The following is a 20,291-nucleotide window of genomic DNA, read 5'->3' as shown; positions in this document are numbered from 1 at the left end:
AGAAAAAAAGCTGCAATTTCAAACGAAAGCCATTCTGCTCCTCCTCTCGACCAAGCCCCACTAGCTGTCGGAGAATCAAGATCACACGCATAAGCGCCTCTACGTCAGAGGCGCTTCGTCATCCGTCACCGATCATGACACGCGATTTCGGCAAATGATTCATTGCGCAAAACGCAAAACCACCACTGGAAGTGCACCACGCAACGAAAAAGGAAGAGAAATAAAAATTTCGTCAGAACCCATCTCACGAGGAATTTCGACAGGGTTTATCGTTGCAGCAGTGCCGCGACCCACAGTATTGCCACCGCCGAAACCCTTCATGTATGAGGTGTGTCTGCCACCAGCCTTCACTCTCGTGGGCTTTGCTCTCGACACGCTATGCCATCTAGGGACGCCGCCGAGAATTCCGCGCGTGGCGCGTGTTTAAGCATATATCTGACAAGTTTGCCTGAGTAAAAGTCACGTGGGTTCGATTCCCATTCAGTGCTGAACAAAGTTTTGCGGATTTGTTTTGGTAACTGAAAGTGGCAGATATCCACTGGCGCATGCCCGTGACCCAAGTTGGCGCCAGCGAGTTTCATTAAAGAGCGGAACTTACCCAATGTCATATACCCAATGACTTAAGTTGGGCCGACGGTTGGTTTCGAACTCGGTTCTCTCAGCACAGCTAGCCCGATGCTCTGTTCATTCGATTACGGACTAATAGTGATCCAAAGTGGCGTGGCTCGGAGAAGATGGTTAGAGACACACAACAGACAGACAGACAGACAGACAGACAGACAGACAGACAGACAGACAGACAGACAGACAGACAGACAGACAGACAGACAGACAGACAGACAGACACAGACAGACAGACAGACAGACAGACAGACAGACAGACAGACAGACAGACAGACAGACAGACGGACGGACGGACGGACGGACGGACGGACGGACGGACGGACGGACGGACGGACGGACGGACGGACGGACGGACGGACGGACGGACGGACGGACGGACGGACGGACGGACGGACGGACGGACGGACGGACGGACGGACGGACGGACGGACGGACGGACGGACGGACGGACGGACGGACGACGGACGGACGGACGGACGGACGGACGGACGGACGGACGGACGGACGGACGGACGGACGGACGGACGGACGGACGGACGGACGACGGACAGACAGACAGACAGACAGACAGACAGACAGACAGACAGACAGACAGACAGACAGACAGACAGACAGACAGACAGACAGACAGACAGACAGACAGACAGACAGACAGACAGACAGACAGACAGACAGACAGACAGACAGACAGACAGACAGACAGACAGACAGACAGACAGATTTAAGTAATTCACGTCCTCCCGAGGAAACGCTCAGTCAACGACCATGACACCCTGACGACGTACGAATGCAACCAGAGGCGGTTGCGACCGCCTCTGGTTCTATTCGTCTTCGTCTTTCACAAAATTATTTCGTCTTCCAAATTCGTCTTCGACAAAATTCTTTTGAAAGTACGCGTCTGCGTCCAGCATGTGGCCGTCCTCCAATGAGCGCCGCTTGGCACGCCACTGTTCTTCGGAAGCACGTCGCTTCTCTTGTTGCTCGCGCTCCACGCCCCGCGTATCTAGTCGGATCGTCGCCTCGCCTCCTATTTCACCACATGCGGCTGTAGTCCCTTCAGAGAATTTGCACTTTTACGGTCCTCTTCCACTTAATGCTTTCCAGGGTCTATTGTTGCATCTGCAAGTAGAGGCCCACGTGCAACATAGCGCATCTAGCGCAATTGAGCCACGTCTATTTTTGATGCGCACAGCTCTACCGTTGAGTGGAGCAAGGAGAGGAGGCGCCAAGCGAGTAACGGCATGCGATTGGGCGGGTGCGAGAGGGCGCACAAGCACGTGGAGCAAAGAGAAGCCGAGCCAATAGCGGCCAGTGAGCGGGCGCGTGGATGTTAGCGCGCAACAGTGACAAACTCTGTGACGTTAGACTGCGTTGCGTTTTACATTGGCTCCGACTAGGTCAAACAAATGCTTCACCGGTAGGGGTCGTCACGTAAATGGGACGCAGTCCCTCGGCCTTGGCATGACAAAATGCATGTAAGTAATGCCATCTGCGAGTGCTAGTCGAGGCAAGAGAGAGAGTGTCTATGTTTGAAGTGGAGCTGCGCTCCTGGCCAGTAGGACTACACGGCATTTCAATTTCTTCTTCCTTCTAATAACAGACCAATTTGAATAATTATTGTAGTAAGACGCTCCTCAGATGGCGCTTTACAACTCCAGGTGTCTAACAAAAATTTTCGATTGGGTCTGGTAAGAAGCCTTCTAATTTTTTATCTTCTAGTATTCGCCTCAGTCGCTACTCTTTCCTCTTTACACACTGCAGAAACCAGGCTGCTTCATCTGCCTGCGTTCAATTGCACGTGTTCACACAGCTTTGCTGCATCTTGTATAGAACCAAACGTGAGCCAGGAGCCTTACATATTGTAACTCTGTTGTTTACGCCAGCTTACGCCAGGTACCTCAAATTATGAGGTTGAACGACCTAAGGCTACGCACGAGCTGTGAAAGACGCGGTATCGGGGAGACACCGATGTCGACCACTTGTGGTTCCTTATCGTGCCCCTAAATCTAGGTACGCGTGCGTTATTGCGTTCTGTCCCTTTTCAACGTATCATTCCAACTTCTAAGTGCGACATTAAATTAAATGATACCAAGATAAAATCCCGCTCCTGCTGAACTGCAATAGCAGACTATAGCCAATTAGTAATAAAGGAACATAGGAATTGTGAAATAAACTCCAAGCGCAAACTTTCACGGAGAATGCCGTTTGGAAAGACAAACTGCGGGCACGGTACGCTTCGCTTCGCGTCGTAAAAATTACACATCGGGCACAGATGGCACTTGCGTCGAGCTTATTACTGTGTTTATAAATGAGTGATGCCATCATGATATCACTCGTTCCTGGACCTGCCCTTGGAACACTAAGATAACGTTCACACATGACTGTTTACATCTGACGAAGGTGCCCCTTGATGCCACGTGTTATGCATCATCGTGAAACCCTTATGGCCATGACATAAGCCTGTGAGCGAACTAGAGCAACACTATGGCACAAAACGCAAATGGTCGGTCCTCCACAATCACTCTTCCGACCCAGGCGACCTCGTGATCAGTAACGTAAAGCAATATCCAATGAGCGCCCGCGGCCGGTGCAAGCAATACGGGGGCATATTCACTTCTTATGCTCGTGCGCTCATTTGTGTATCTCTCTTTTTATGCAGAAGAATTATCTCTGGGATTGCCACCACTACTGCAAGAGGAACAGCGAATGGTACTACGGTGTGTTCGAAGACAGCAGCAGATGTTTGGTAAGCTAGGCTTTGTAGGTGACGACTCAACCCCACTCGCGTGTGGCTGATCCAGACAAATTGCCGCGTATATCACTGTGGCCAAACCCGTGACTAAGCCTATAGTTGAAATAGTACACTATTCGTCAACTGTATAGGGGCTACGTTGCCCGTGACCACCAGGACGACTACATACTGTGCTTGGCAGTTACTGTGGTATGCCATAACTTAGAACGTCCTAGGAAATGAAGAGAATGCCCAAATGCAATCACCATCAAGACGGTGGCGATATGGGCTTGTTGGTCGGTCATCATGGATAGGTATCTGGACAACGCAGCAAAACATGGACACGAGAAGAAACGAAGACGAAGACAAGCACTTGTCTTCGTCTCTTCTCGTGTCCGTGTTTTGCTGCACTATCCAGATACCATCAAGAGGTCTGTAGTGTCAGAAACGCGACAGGAATGGCACCACACACCCGTATGTCGTGAATGCTTAGTATAGCCTGTGTACTTTCCACAAGGTCTGTGCAAGCATTATAATAAATGAAAGCACAAATGGGTAGCTGTAATACAAAACGTACGTCGCAAGTCATTAACTGCAGGCTGTGCGTGGCATCAATTTGTATAGCAGCTACTTGCAGAACTTTCTAGGGCGTGATAATTCAAAGGTCAGTCTTGAATTACCCTTGAATTGCCAGGAAGCAACGGCACTGTTCCTGAAGTGAAGATGTTCAAGTACATATTTTCTGGCGTCTATTAATGTTGATAGCGTCTGACTTATGCTGATAGCACTTGATGTTGATAGCGTTGAGCCCCGAGTTGGAATAATGCACAGACGACGGCTGCATAGATGTAAGTTCCTACTACAGGCCGGCCACAGGGCTGCAGTTGCTAATTTTCCTCAACGATGCCTTGCCTCGAAAAGCAGCGAATATTCTGGCATAGTGTAACATGAAACCCAAATATTTGGAATGCCTGTTACAAAGGCAACTCCTTTTCAGCTTTACAGTTATCATATGGCCCCCGCATATGTCCAAGCTTACATTTCAAAGTTCCGCTTTCGGACAAAGATTGCGTCCAAACAAAGTGCAGAGTTAACGCACTCTTTTTAAAGACAGCCCGTGAAGGCGTCCAATCCAGCATATGCGTTGGATCGGCACAATTTTTTCATCAAGAAAGCTACAAAGTTTCATAAACTGAGTGCAGACACCGTCAAGCCTTTCTGGCTTTTTTTATGGCAGCATATGTATGTATTTTTTGCATTTATGCGTCAGATAAGTTTCATTGGATTTCATTACCGTCGTCACAGCACGCGTGGTCACCTAGCACGCTTTCTCATTGCTGTGGGATCTTTTTGTCTCTGGAGCAAGGAATGCGAGGCAGTGGCGCCACAACATCGTCGCCGTGCTGTGTTTCCACTTCTGGAATGACTCTCTTCCGATCTACTATCCTATTTATCCAAGGAACTGTTATTACTTGGGGAAGATCAGTTTCGTCGGCAACAGTCATGCGGTTCCCTGTCAGTGGCAAGTGGCCGCGTGCAGCTTGTTTTTCAGTAGCGGTGTGTGAATAGTGATTTTTGAGACCGAATCGAAGGCGAATCAAATACTGCCAAAGCGAATCGAATCGAATAGTTTTCGAATAATGAACAGCCGTTGTCACAACTAATATAAAACAATGTTCACACCGCATGTGTTCTTAAATTTAGCATGTTTGTGTCGTTACATAGCACGTTATGAAGCTGTGTTTATTAAAACCACAAATGGAGCATTCGGAGCAAACAAGTAGTTTATTTGCGTGCGCAGGATTCTTCAGAGAGTCGGAAACATCGCTGTATAGCCTGTAAAGTATGGCTACCTAAGCGACGTAGCCAGCTCCACTACGCAAGTTCTCATGTTTTACGTCTATATTATGCCCACGGAGAGTGAGAATTTAACTTACGTTTGCTGCAGTTTTTCGTTTAATTGGCGCAGTTGACGTATTTTGAAACATTCGAAAAGTATTCGAACAATATTCGCATTTCCGAATAGTGACTATTCCATTCGAAGACCGAATCGAACAGGACACTATAAGATTCGTTATTCGAAAGTTTTGAATACTCGCACTCGCTTAATTTTCAGCCAGTGGGCATGTATTCGGGATAGTTGCTTCCGCACTCTAATATGAATATGATTTTTCATTGCAAACAAGCATTCTTTACCTCTTCAAGCCGTTTATAGCCTACCTATCCATCCTCTATCTAGCCTCTACCGTCAACACAGTGGCTGAAGTTGTCTACGTGTTTGGGGTCTACTTGCTTATCTGCTCCTTGTCGAGATGCCGTTGTGGTCGTTCCGTCGTCGCCATTTCAGTTTCATGCTCTTACTCTCGTCATACCTGTTATACTCGTCAGGTATATATAGAGGTGCGACGTAATTCCAACGCATTTCTCTGACATTTACCGCTAAATCACCACTGAGTTTTAAGCAATATCTGGAAGTTAGCACAGTACTGAGGGCTTATTTCTGTCTTTGTGTGTTCGGCTGCTCAACTGCAAGAACCCTCATTCTAACAGAGGCACACCACTTCTCTATTTTTAGCACCCGGACAAGCGAACACCCGGCTGGTGCTGTCACGGACGCTGCCGTTCCTCGGACTGCAAGCGAAAGGAATAAAGCCATTCACCTGTTTGCCGCCGCGTGCGCGGTCATTGAGAACACGAGGCCGTCATTTACTCCCGTATGCTTTTCACCGCGCAGCTCGCATGTATTCTCTCTGCGCGTGAAAGATAGAAAGAAAGAAAAAATGCAGGAAACGCGGAGAGGTGAAGCGCACGCAAGTTGGGTTCTTTAATTAACGCGAACAATGAACTGGGATTAGGGTTTCAAACGAAACATGCCTCCAGCAGGACCAATTTCGAGATGAATTTCGACGTTATTTCGATTAGCATTGAAGCGATGTAGCGACACGCCGTATTGCCATCGCAGAGACGCCTCACGTGTCAGACGTATATGCAAGTAGTGTTCTCACTCTCGCTTCCTTCTGGGCACTCTGCGCCTCCTTGCGGTGCCGCAGTGAAGTTCGCGCGTGGCGCGTGTGTGTGTATATATATATTTAGACGAGAGTGTCGTAATATCCGAGACGAGGGTTCCATTTCGCCCTGCACAGGGGACATCGTAATTATTTTCTTTTGTCATTTAAGAGTTTAACCTACCGTAACAGTGGCACATATCCAGTGTTCCAAGTTGACGTCGAAAAAGTTCAATGTAGATCGGCACATACCCAGTGGCAGGTACGCAGTGACCGGAGTTGGTCAGACGGTTGGTTTCAAACCCCGTTCCTTGAGCACAGCAGCCCAATGCTCTACTCATTAGACCACGGACTACCTAGTGACCCTAGATGGTGGGAAAAATGCTTAGGTTAGAGGCGCATACGGACAGACACCGGAAAGGGCGTGAAGTAGTCGAAGAACGCTGATCGCATTGACAGAAAGGTGACAGAACACTCGGGCTGTCGCTGCGTTCGGAGCTGCATTTAGAAACTATACCGTCGCTTCACTGTGATCTGCCGACAACAGCAAGCGCAGCGATGCACGTATCGCTTTCTGGCCTTACGAGCCACGCGGCCTCACAGTGGAGGTCGGGTGAAAAAATGCATGTGTTGACAAGTGTTAACGGCTAGATTAGTGCATTGCCCAAAGGTGTTCAGATAGTACTACTCGGAAGTGCTACTAAGCGAGATACAAAGGAATCGTGTTGATACGATTCTGAATAATAGGTTATTTCGAGATAATACGTTTCTTTTTCTTTTCCCGATAATACTACTTGGTTGAATGGTACGTTGGATGATACGATTTTCGCATAATGCGCTTTGATTTCTGGTTCCCGTAAAGGTCGTATCAATGAGATTCCACTGTATTTCAATTACGTAATTGAGACTACTGCCATAAGAACCAGCAATGAAAACGTCAACTTACCTTTCTTAATTACCTGACGTCATACTGCGACCTATCCTGCAAGAATTATCCCCGTCATTTAATCGAAATGGAGTGACTGAATTCGACTACCAGGTAGAGTACATTTTTACACCATAAAAGTTGTTCCTGAAACGAAAGCGATCGCAGGTGTATGCCCATCCGAACCACTCAGCATATTCACAGATTCAAAGGCCGCCCTGCATTGACTGCTATGCGCTCTACGTCGTGGACAAAAGACCAACTTATGCTGTAAATAAGGCACCTTTGTCACCAACTAGCAGAAAAAGGACATGACATCACTTTTCATTGGCTCCCAGGCCACTGCGGCATCATGGGCAACGAACAGGCCGATGAAGCTGCGAGGAGGGCTCACGAAAATGCTGTGAAGGAACCCATCCCGCTATCAAGAGCCGATGCAGTAACAAAGCTTCGCATAATCGCGCGTGATTCCACACGAGCCATGTGGAACACACCTGGTTTCCAACATACTCGACTGCACCGCCTGGACCCATCCCTCCGACTAACGCCTTCCATCTGGACTTCCTCGAATCGAGACAACTGCTCTCTGCCGACTGTGGTTTGGAGTATCCTTTACGAATGCCTTTGCTTGTCACATCGGAATGGCTGACAGTGCTGCCTGTGATACTTGCGGCAGCGAGGAAACAGTCCAACATATCCTATGTCATTGTCCCCACTACAGCTCCCAGAGACAGTCGCTCGTAACGGAGTTGGCACGCCTTGACGACCGGCCGCTTTCTGAGCAGACGATTTTAGAATGCCGGCTGATACGGTCTTCACAGGAGAAGGCGACGAGGGCGCTACTGAAGTTCCTCCGGTCAAGCGACCTGTTTGAACGACTGTGACGCTCCTGAGTTCCTTTGTGTGTGTGTTTTTTCTTTCTTTTTTATCTCCCTCTCTAAGTGTGTGCATTTTTCTTTATCTTTCTGTCTCCCCTTACCCCTTCCCTGTGTAGGGTAGCAAACTGGATATTTACCTTCCGGTTAACCTCCCTGCCTTTCACATCTCATTTATCTCTCTCTCTCATACAGGAAAAACAGCGAAGTTCTACAAAGGAGTTCTCAAACGCTTGATAAGTCCTAGAGGTCTCCACGAAATCTACCCAGGACTTATATATTCGGTGCATCAGACACTCTATATTATTATTATCAGCAGCAGCAGCAGCAGCAGCAGCAGCCTATATTTATATCCACTGCAGGACGAAGGCCTCTCCCTGCGATCTCCAATTACCCCTGCCTTGCGCTAGCTGATTCCAACTTGCGCCTGAAACTTTATGTATCAGGTAGTATATCCAGCGCAATTTCGTCACTATACACGAGCTTTGTACAGAGACCTGTGCTTTTCTTTCCAAATTTTTTTAATCATAAGCCATTCCATTCTGGGAAGATGGATGACGAGCGACGCTGTTTAGTACACGACACAGAGGTGACAAAGAATTTTGAACAAGATAGGAACACATTTATTGTCTCGATCGGTGGTCATCGTGACGATAGGTACGCACGTACATTCTGGTATAAACTCTGTTATTATTATATTTATTCCATCATATTCGCGTATAGTCCGGACTCCCGAGGAGCAACGGGCCTACGAAGAGCGACGGCAGGAACAGAGACGAGAATGCAATCGTCGCCGGTGGGCGGAAAACACCACCGATGAAGATCGTGCGGGACGTCGCTCTACATAGACGCGTTGCTCCTCGGGAGTCCGGAATATACGCGGCCTCCCCATTACGACGACAGAAGAGAAGTTCAATTCAAAATGGAGAACGCCAACTTTTCTTTTGGGTTCTTTATATACATTCGCGTGGACGGCGTGACCGCCGCGTCGAGGAGTCGGAGGTAACTAGGCACGCGTGACGCTTCGACGGCACCGCCACCACGGGAGAGAGGAAGGAAAGGAAACTAGATACGCAAGCGCTTGGAACGCCGACAAAGAGAGGGTGGTGCGAACGTAGACATGGTCGATGTGGGTCGGCCTTTTGGGTTAAGATCCGATCATAGTATCCGTTCTGGTCCTTGTGCCTGGGACCTCTTTGGGTCCCAGGTGTGATAAGGGTAGCTCAAGGGCGCGTTACAGGTCCCTGAGTCCACCACATGGAGTCCGTAGGAGCATGTGCCATTGCGATTGCACCCTTTCTGCACTATCACCAGGATCGGCCCACATTTTTGTTCACGGAGAACAAAAATGCACGGAACCCTAGCCATAAACAGCTTCGCTGTAAAAAAGAATGGTGCGGCACGAACGCATTCACAGGTACTAAAGGGAAGTTTATTGTGGCAATTTATAACTCATAATTTGTTCTTGTTTGCATTCCTGAATTGCATTGTAGCATTTGGTCAACATACTCATTCTGGCACAAAAGTACACATGCAGTTATACATATACGTATACATATTTACAATAATTATATAGCATCATAGTAATCGTGGCACCCTTAAACCCGGTTGACATACTAATAGGGCAATGCCGTAAATTATGTTCTACCACTTCGAACACTGAATAACCAAGCATGAAATTGCCTCAGAAACTCCTCTTCACCATTATTATGCATTTTTTCGGCTGCACGAGTCTTACCTAGACTCCGGCCCTCACCATGGGGGGTGGTACACGGCCGCAGTCGTGCATGAAAACGTCGTGGTGAATGGCCTAACATTCAGAGCTCAAGACATAACACATGCGGAGGAAGTCGCCATCTCGTTAGCTGCCACAGACCAGGACTCGCGCGTCATTATTACCGACTCGAGAGGGGCCTGCAGAAATATTGAACAGGGGTCTAATCCTCTCATTGCGTCTCGCATCCTTCAAAACAGTAACTACCTCGGGGCCCCCGCGTCTCGAACGATCGTATGGGCTCCTGCTCATATGGGCCTCGAAGGCAACGAACGGCCGACGCCGCTGCCCGCGCGCTCACTCTCCGGGCAACGCATTTAAAGCCTTCCGAAATGGATCCCGGAACCCAATCCGGCCCTCACTTTTCGAGAAATTACTCAACTATACCAATTCGGCCACGCAATTTGTCCTAAGCCCTGTAAGGGCCTTACAAAGGCAGAGGAACGTACACTCCTCCGCCTTTACACCAAAACACTGCTGTGCCCGGCAGTTTTAAAACACTTTGATCCTGCCTGTACAAGAAAATGCCCGCACTGTGCGGAAATGACTTCGGACATCTTCCACATGGTGTGGGCATGCCAATCAACCCCTAACCTCACCCCAAAACCAAACCCCACCCGGGAAGACTGGGAGGCAGCCCTGCTCGGCTGCTCCGACCTGGCGAGCCAGAAGGCCCTGGTCGACCTAGCACAAGCCGTGGCGGCCGCTAATGGGCTCCTGTAAAGAGGAACCCACCTAGTGAGTGTGAGAGGTGGCCCCCTCCGGGCTACCTCAAGCTACCTCCGTGTATATTAGATAAAGTTTTTCAGACAGACAGAGGGCGCAGACGCAATACCTGAAGAATAGGGAGTTTTAAAATACGGCCACCCAAACTTCGGGTGGCCCAATTCCAGTGACTTTATTGCGTTCCCGGATTACCCGTAGTTAAGGCTGGTTAGTAAAGAGTTGCGATCGACCACCCTATAGCAGCGGGCTTGCGTTGCGGCTGCATAACGAGATTCTGGAAATAAAGCCACAACCTATTACAATACGTGTACTTTTTAGATGTTTAAGCTCTACTAATGCCTAAGCAACCCTTGGCTCGGCTTTTACTTCGCTTTTGCTTACTTGCTTTTCCTAGCTTATGCATGTCTACCCTTCGCTTTTCCGGTGCCAAAGAACGCTTACGCACTATAGTAGACAATTCTCGGAATTTCCGTAGCATTTTTGTTGCTTGCCATGTCTGTCCTGCTTAGACCATATAACGTTTCAGAGACAATTCTATGCCACGCAATCACTGGATTACAATCGTCTTTTATTGCTGGCGTTCTGTAAAATTTTACGTTTGTTATTTTTTATTTTCATTTTATTTCCTTTTTATTACGACTTAAGCGCAGTGCCGCCACCATTTTTTTTTTTATTTTTTATGGCTACCAATCATCTGCTATTCCACTATTATCAGTTCTACCAGTCAGCTATGCTATCATATTAACGCGATAGCATTTAGGGCCCCGTGTCGCAGAAAATCCGGCATCGGCGTCGGCATTGGCACCCACGGCGGCGAAAATCATCCCCAACCACGTTTAGGTATGCCACGCCATTATATCATTAATGTTGCTCATACCTTGTCTTGCATTCTTGACAAAGCTATTCCATGGAATTTTGAGATTGACAATCCACAAACAAATGTCATGAAACAAAACTACCACAGCGCATGCCTTTTATGTTAAATCTTCTCAGACTGAAATATTAAAAGGGCGAAAAAAATACGGCGTGGTTTTTTTGGCGTGGTTGTGCACAATCTCCGGGATCGGCCCATGCAAGAGGCCGCGTTTCCACCAGAAAGCTCACCTACGTGCATAGCGTTCTCCGCCAGTGTTTGCCAGTGACCATTACGGTTGCATAAGCAGCAGTCGTCGGGAACCATGCGTAGCAGTCAGGGATCTTTAATGCTATCGCGTTCCACTCTCAAAAGCGAAGCTTAAGCGTCCTACCAACACCGTAGTCCGATAGCAGGCTTTTTTGTACGCACATGAGCAATACAGAGAAGTAAGCTTTCAAGAAAAGTAAGCTTTCAAGGGGGCATGGCGAGAACGGTTCTCTCTTTCAATTCCTTCCTTATCGATTCTAAAGCTACCAGTCATGTATTTTACACTTTTATAACGATTAATTGCCTCAACTTCGCCAATAGTGCATTGATTTTGCTGATAAATGGTGTGACACTTCTCGCGTTAGGCACAGATCTTGCAGGGGTACTCGCCAGAGAGAGATTGCGGTTGTGAAGAGGAAGAGGCTCGCAAAAGAATGCTTACGCGCAAAAGTCGCAAATCGTAGTGGACGCACCGTCAACGCTACGCTCAATCGCCTCTTCGGTAGAGCATGGGCAGCGTTCTGCGTAGTGGGAGCGTGTGTGTGTGTGTGTGTGTGTGTGTGTGTGTGTGTGTGTGTGTGTGTGTGTGTGTGTGTGTGTGTGTGTGTGTGTGTGTGTGTGTGTGTGTGTGTGTGTGTGTGTGTGTGTGTGTGTGTGTGTGTGTGTGTGTGTGTGTGTGTGTGTGTGTGTGTGTGTGTGTGTGTGTGTGTGTGTGTGTGTGTGTGCGTGCGTGCGCGCGCGCGCGCTCTGGTTTGAGCAGTCAACGCCAAGCCAACGTTATCTAATGCTTCACCGGGTGCTCACTGCCGTCAGCGAATTCCCCTCGGTCGAATCTCGTGCCCCATAGACGTTCGATACCTGCAACGCCACTGGCAGCGCACCGAATCACGCTAAGGTAGGGAGCCTACATACAAGCGCTGTTTTAAACAGCGCTTGCATGTAGGCTCCCTACGCTAAGGTCCCTGTATTTTTCAAAGGTAGCGCAAACTCCTCCTTTCCGCGCCTTTTCCTCCTCGCCCAGTGAGCGACGCGCGCGGCCGCTACCGCCCGCTTCATATCGTATCGCATGCGGCGCGTTGAAGCGCTTGCTTGAAACGCGACTTTTCTGGGCCCATTTTCACAAGGCTGTTCGTACGTGATATTTCTACGTAAGATATGTAGTACTTTCAATTATTAGTAGAATCTGCATCACTCAGGTGAAGAAAACGAAACGTAGAGCAAGTTAAACACCATCTAAGCAGTCTTTACCACTGCTGATTGTTTCTCGGAATCAAATGGCATTCTGTTTACCTGACGCATTTTTGAAAACAAAGAGGTACATCAAACTATGCACACAAAATACGGCGGAGACATTTATGTGCTAAATACCCTCAACGTGTTTTTTTTTTTTTTTTCAAAATGCATCCGCGCGCTTTTCATTCCCCGTCAGTTATATGCCTTGGTTCCCGTGTGTGCGCGCGCTTTCTACGTTTTGCTCTTTAATTGTCGACTCTTTCATTATGCTCATTTTATTAGAAGTCATGCTGGTATTCATATTACCAAAATGCGCCCTTTTGTGCGTCGCAGAGCATAAACCGGGACTTTTTTTTTTACTCAGTTGTTGGCTGATGGTGAACTCGCGAACGCACCCACCTTACCGCGTACATCACTACCTGGGTGAGAACAGCGATCAGAAACCCCCTCAGTAATGACCTCCCTTGATGGCAGTCAAATTTCTTTCTTCCGATACGGTGGAGCCATATCGCTCGCCGTTTGAGGTTTTGTTTGCCACGAGGAACTGCAAAACGCTTGCCCCGCTTGGTAATGCTATTCCAACATCCAACAGCACAACAAGTCGGCATCGTGCAGCAGCCGAGCCCGTCTTCAAAAATGTAAAAATCGTATGCTCACTCGCAGCGCACATCTGTTCCGGTGTTTCTACGCTCACTAATGGCGCCGGTTTTCCCGCGATAACAAAAGCCGCGCGGGTTATTTGTTACGTGTCAAGCTTCGTCCAATGGGAGAGCGGAAAACGGCGAACAAGTCAGGAGAGGGTAGAGGGCGGGGAGGAAATTCTCCTTTCCTATTTGAACAATGGTTTGTGCTACCTTTGGAGCATACAGGGACCTTAAATCACGTCAACGTTGTGCGACACCTGGTGTATGGTTGGCTATCTTCCAGGGTGTTGTTCCTTTTCCCGGGCAGGAGTTGCCTTGCGTGCTATTTGGCGCCAACATGTCTCACCCGCATATGGTTAAAACACCGTCCGAGGAGTTTAGGCGCAACGCTAGGCATCGCTATTGCTGTCACTGCTCCTACCTCCCGGCGAAAGTGCCAATCCCGAAAATAGTGCAGTCTAACACTGCGTAAACCCGCAGTGTAGTACGGTACCACCTGTACAGGCGGCGGTACCGGTGGTAACAGGGCTCCCTGGTGGCACCACATGGCCGAAATCGCCCATAGCGTAATCGACTGGTCCAAATGCAGCCGCGCTATTCCCGCTGCACTGCTGCTACTGCTCGCTGCTTCCCACGGCAAACGCTGCTACGCCTTCTACGGGATTCGATGGCCCCGAGTATCGGAGAAATAAAAAAATAAAAAATAAAATCAATGCGGTGGATGAACAAGGAACAGATCACCTAGGTAGCGATCAAGACCGAACAACCTTACCTTTCGGGAGAGACCGCGATGGAAGACAAGAAGCAACACCAGCCGGATAATTAAAACTAAATGAAAATCAAGTAGCAGGAACAGCAAAACAAGCCTAAAGAAGAAAGTGGAGGCTTTTCCTATGATTACAAGGAACTCGTAGACTTAATGCAGCATGAGGTAAGACAAGAACTGCTAAAGGTCGTTGGAGTGGAAAGAAAAAACCGTTTAAACGTTTTCACAAGAAAATAAAGCAAGCTATAGAATAGTGTAAGAAAAGCGTATAGGGATCGTCGAGAGGACAGAAAGTTGGGATTATATGAAGAACAGGCACTGCTTAGGTGGAGCAAAAGAAAAGCGTGCTGATACAACTAGTGCAACAAAAAAAATTAAATGTACAAGTGAAAGTAGAATGCATAACATTCGCCAAAAAAATAAAGGCTCCACAAAATTATTCTGGAACTTTGAGAGAGCACTAAACTCAACTCCAACTATCCACTCGCAACCGGCTATAAAGGATGAAGACTGAAACGTCTTCGAAGGAGACGACGCGCTGCTGTACAAGAGAGACATTGTTAGTGATAACTTAGGCGAGAAAAAGAGCATGTTCTGACTGAAACAGATCCGGCAACAACGGAGAAGCCTGAGAGATCAAAACTTAGCGTAAGAAGCTTTTATAGGAAGAAAAAAAGCAGAACATGTCCCTAATCACACGGCCGCCAGACCCAATTAAATCCCAATACACCTAATTGAACAGCTGGGTCCAGGGAATAAGGCTCTGCTGAATAATGCCATAGAAACAATAATTAAAACAAGGAAAGTTCCATTTGGGTAGCGTGACAGCAAGATGAACCTTATCTATAAGGACAGAGGTGATAAGGATAAGACGAGCTTGCACAGGCCAGTTATAGTAACGTCGGTCATATATAAAATGGCAATGCAAGCCATGAAAGTTGAGCTGTCGAAGTGGGTGGACAAAAACATTATACTGCGGAAATTACAGAACGGGTTCAGACCAGGCAGATGCTTAGAGGATAGTATATTGGTACTAACGCAGTGGATACATAATTCAATAGCTCAGCATGGACACTTATGGATAGCATTTCAAGATGTCAAGGAAGCTTACGACAGCACAGACAGGGAAATTGCTATGGGATAGTCTCAAGCACGAGGGCATAGACGACAATTTCGTGGGCTGTTGAGGGAGATATATAGCAATCACCCAACACAAATCCTATGAGAAGGCCGGAAATGCAATGAAGTTGTGGAATTTCACCGATCATTGAACAGGGGTGTCCTCTGTCTCCATTGTTGTTCATGCTTTATGTTAAGGGCACAGAAAGACGACTGGAAAGCGGTGAATTAGGTCTTCATCTATCTCACATCCGTAATGGACAAAAGGTGCAACAGATAGTCACTGGGCTGATGTACGCGGACGACATAGTGCAAATGATTCATTGATACTTGCGAATATAAGAGGCAATGCAGCAACGAATCTAGGCCTTGAGTTTAGCACATAGAAATTGGGAATTATGATCTTTAATGAAGAGACAAGTGATGACGTGGTATCAATACGTATATATATATATATATATATATATATATATGTACGTCACTGTAAACACAAATTAGCCCATATGGGCGTTTTAACAGGTGACATGCCCTTTTTCCTCCCAAGCTCAAAACAGGTACTCCCACGAGATAGAGTAAAACAAGCTAGAACCTTTATTTTACCCCCGACCTCATTCAGATGAACATTAAGGGGACGTTGCGGTTGTAAAATGGGGGTTTTCAAAAAATAACTGGCGTTGGGTCGATAGGGAGTGCTGAAATACGCACATATCTTACCCGAGCCAAACAGCTAAAATAGCAACTCAGCCGCCTGCCATGACCAACATGGCCGTCACCTCGAGCGACAATTTCAGTAGAATTTATGCACTCAGATTCGAAATATCCGCGCAATGCGCATCCGCGCTGTTTTTCTGTTTGGAGTAGCCGCGCTAGCGCTTCAGGCGCTGCAGGGAATGCCGCGCCAAACCCGAAACCATCGAAACGCCGCGCCGACCGGTCTTCGGAGTGCGCGCGCTCGAAGCGACCAATCGGCAGCCATCACCACCAGCGTCGACGCATTGTTCTGCCACCGCTGGTGTCTCTCGCAGTTTTGAACAGCTAAGACTCCACGGTAAGTGATTTTCAACGAACGCTGCACGTTCTGTGTATACATATGTGTTCTAAGTGAGCAGAGGCTGATACGAGTTATTGAAGGCCTCAGTGCAACAGCTAGTTGGCCGTCCCGAACCATTTTGCAAACATTGCCGTGCACGATCACCGTGTTTGTGCGAGCTTTTTCGTATTCGAGGCGAGTGCTTAGAGTGGAGCGAGAGTACATAGAAAACATGATTTTAGATCATGAGGAACTTTGCCATGGTTTTGAGGTCTCTTAATTGGATGGCTGTGATTGTTCTTGATGTTTCCCCAAGCGCAAGCCACTACCAGAGAAGTTACGTGCAGTGCGGGGTGAGCTAAGCCGCCAAGCTTCGCCGCATAACCGCGGCCTTAAAATGTGTCAACTCGTTACTGCGATGCGCGTGTGTGCAGGTTTCGGCGCTTCTTTGTGCGCGGTATCTGCTAGCTGCCGCGTACGCGGCGCCAATCCCCTCGTACGGTTGTGTGCAGTAGGTCGCTTACTAAGCGCGCACTGTGTAGATTTGCCGGTGCGCTCCGGGCCGGCGTCTGTCTCTTTGCGACCACGCCGCTGATTGTGCAGGCAGTGCGCGATTGCTGCGCGTAGCCGCGCAGCTTGGTGAGCCAGCACCCGTCGACTTTTGTCTTTAAGAAACTCTTTAGATTACCGTTCAGATTACCGGATACGCCGTCACTCGACCCTCGGGGGACAGAAAATGATGCGGTTGGCTTGACGAAACATAAATTTACGCGATAGCGTTGGCGGTGATAGGTAACGGGAGCGTAGCGCAGTGGCTGTGTTATTGGCTGAGGCAGCGACTACGCCTCCCATGCAAGTACTATGCAATATCTATATAGTCGGCGCTTGTACACTGTTATTATTCGACTGCCGGCTCTATGCACTGCACACTTGTTTAGTGTTTGTTTTGCTGCCGCGCCATTGCGTACAAATATTCAGTTTTGATTTCTAGATACCAAATTCATACAAAGTTGTGCTTTCAAACTCAGGATCTTATTACACTTGACAGTGTGATCCTACCGTACACGAGTATTAACTCAATTCCTGCTGCTGGTAAAAAAATGGCTGGCTGATCAACCCAAATCTGAGAAAAATGTGCTTTAGGTCCGCCATTGTCTATTGTAAAAAGAGATACTACCTTGGTATTCGATGTCAGTGACACTCATTAATTATGAATCTTGACTGAAATAATTTGTCTTAGAAGCCAGTCACTTTAGGTGATCAGTAAACATTTCATGACTTAAGTGCATAGGGGTATGAGTTGGGTAATGGCTTTAGTTGTAAAGAGCAAAGCCTGTTAAAATATAAAATTTTGGCAAGCTTAGTTTACCAATAATGTAAGCTGAACAACAGCATAGCACCGCATAGCAGTAATCCCATATTAACTTGCGGCCAGCCGTTGCGTGCTCTATGTGACATCGCTGTCTAATTTTTCACTTGTGTTTCAAGACTGCAGCCGTTTCATTGCCAGCTGTGAGGATGAAGCAACTTCATAGCCGGACATCAGACACCTTCCAGGAGTTCCCCTTTTCAGCAACAGAGGCCTAGGTATGCTCTTACCTAGTTTTTTTACCCTGTATCTGTTACTTGTAATGGCTAGTTTTGTGGCTTCAGTTAGAGGGATCGCTGTGACACCGGCAGGACATGGGACAGAACACATATATAGGCATGTGTGTTCCAGTAAGAAAATAAAAATACTGAAGGAGCCCAACATGACGTATTTCAGGACGAATGTATCATGTAAATTACTATGTGACAAATAAAAAATAACGACAAGACTTGGTGCACTGTGCTAGATGTGTGCATCAGAATAACGACGAAAACCTTGTGCAAGTTTAAAAAAATATTCACTAGGTTTTGTGTGGCTTTATTATCATTGTTCTCTATCACATTATTGCAAAACTGTGCTCTCTAGTATTGCATGGTTAAAAGCACAGTTCAAATACATCAATTGCCTTCACCGTCATATGCACAGAAACAGAGTGGAATTCTTAAAAAGTTGCTTTGCTTCTCTGACCTTAATTTTAGTTCCTTCTCAAGTTCTCCCATCTATTTCAAAAGTGTATCATGAACACTTTCCAGGGTTTACAGGCAGCTTACATTGTGCCAGATTGTGGAAGCCAAAGAGGTCCCAGTGTCTATAGTGGTGTCTGGTAAATGCAAGTTTCTTAAGTGATGCATTATGCTTAGTACCAATTGGATGAAGTCATGATTTTAGAAAAATGTTTGTTTTCCAGGCAAATGTCATTTGATGTGTGTCCAAAGAATCACACTTTTTAATAGAGTTGCTCATTCTCTAAGTCCAGTGCTTGGTATTATGAAATGCATGTACCTTGTAAGCATAGGGTTTAGCCTTGAGCTGAAGGTAGTATTGGCACGTTTGCATGTACATAAAGTAGCATTAAGACAATTGTGAAAACCCAAGCGATAACATGACACAGCTATGTATAAACATTTTCACATGAGCAGATCACTCAGTGCAATCCTTAGGAAAGTAAGTAAAAAGATAATAATGTGCTTATATGATAAACAGTGCCGGTTTCTCGAGCATGGCCTTTTACCTTCATATACAATAACAGTTCGTTATTTAGCATTATAAAACTATTTGCCTTATTTGTGTCCAGCTGCTCTAAATTTGAAAATTCTCGTTAATCGCATTAGGAAGGTTTTGAGAGTGTCTTGGGTCACTGCCAGAATTAAATTTGTAATTGGAGCTGTTGTATGTGTGATAACAAAAAAATTAGAACCAGTTGACTCTATGCAGTATGCTAAGTGTGCATATTAGAACAGTCACTTATATTTTCATTGTAGACATGTATAAAGTGTGTATGTACACATCTTGAAGTCGTAGATTGTGCAGTTTTATTCAAATGTGTGATTGTGTGGATGTAGGTTTTTCTGTAAAGCATTGTCTAGAATTTCTTAGCAATACATTAAGGTGTGAAGCACAGAGAAAAATATTGTTCAAACAAAATGGTTAAAGTTTACTCTTAAGAGTCCTAAGCACGTTTGGATGACTTTACAGCATGTAGTAAAACAAGAATAGGAACTGAGGTGCTCGTCACAACCATATGGCACCAACAAACAATGGACAAGGAAAGAAAAAAGGAACAAAAGTGAAGTGGACCATAGGACAACTCGTTGCTGATGGGAGCTGTATTCACATCTGCATGATGCATGCAATCTTTTATTGAGTTAAAGCAACCGCTCTTCCTCCTGTTCACTTTGTTGCGCATTTTTGTGTGTGTGTACTAAGTCTGGCCCTGGAAGCGTTAGGCAGTGCCACTCACGGCCTTGGTGCTGGATGTAACACATCCTTCTAACTGTAGGTGTCATGTATTATGTGAACCTAAGTTTTTTTTTAATTCATGTACCCCGCGAAAGCCGCACTTGAAACGATATGCTATATACGCCACCATTGCTATGAGTAGCAATGAATGACGGTCCCATGGCCAGACATTGATTTACCTTACTTAACTATCTGCAAAACTGTTTTGCATACAAATGTGGTAATTAGTATACATGCTAAATGCCTCACAGAATAAAATTTTTGATGCACTTTTTACAATTCTTATTATTTTGTTTTAACTCAGGATGCCATTCTACCTGTGCTGCATTGTGTGGCTGACCACTCCAAGAATCTCAGCAGAATCATTACACAGGTGTGCACCTTTGTG

The 20,291-nt window shown here is 46.8% G+C and overlaps 1 protein-coding gene across 1 annotated transcript in view; it reads left to right on the top strand.

Moving 5' to 3' along the window:
• LOC119465317 (uncharacterized) overlaps window positions 1–6,047 on the top strand; it is a 29,511-nt gene extending 23,464 nt beyond the window's left edge. Inside the window, exons 9-10 of the mRNA XM_037726118.2 lie at window positions 3,284–3,370; window positions 5,931–6,047. Of these exons, the coding sequence (XP_037582046.1) occupies window positions 3,284–3,370; window positions 5,931–6,005 (162 nt within the window). The 3' untranslated portion in view covers window positions 6,006–6,047. The remainder of the gene's footprint in view (window positions 1–3,283; window positions 3,371–5,930) is intronic.
• Window positions 6,048–20,291: the final 14,244 nt, after the last annotated feature.

This window comes from Dermacentor silvarum, chromosome 9, assembly GCF_013339745.2.
Source record: "Dermacentor silvarum isolate Dsil-2018 chromosome 9, BIME_Dsil_1.4, whole genome shotgun sequence".
NCBI lineage: Eukaryota > Metazoa > Arthropoda > Arachnida > Ixodida > Ixodidae > Dermacentor > Dermacentor silvarum.
Note: the sequence above shows the minus strand (reverse complement) of the source record. Positions and strands in the feature narration are given on the sequence as shown.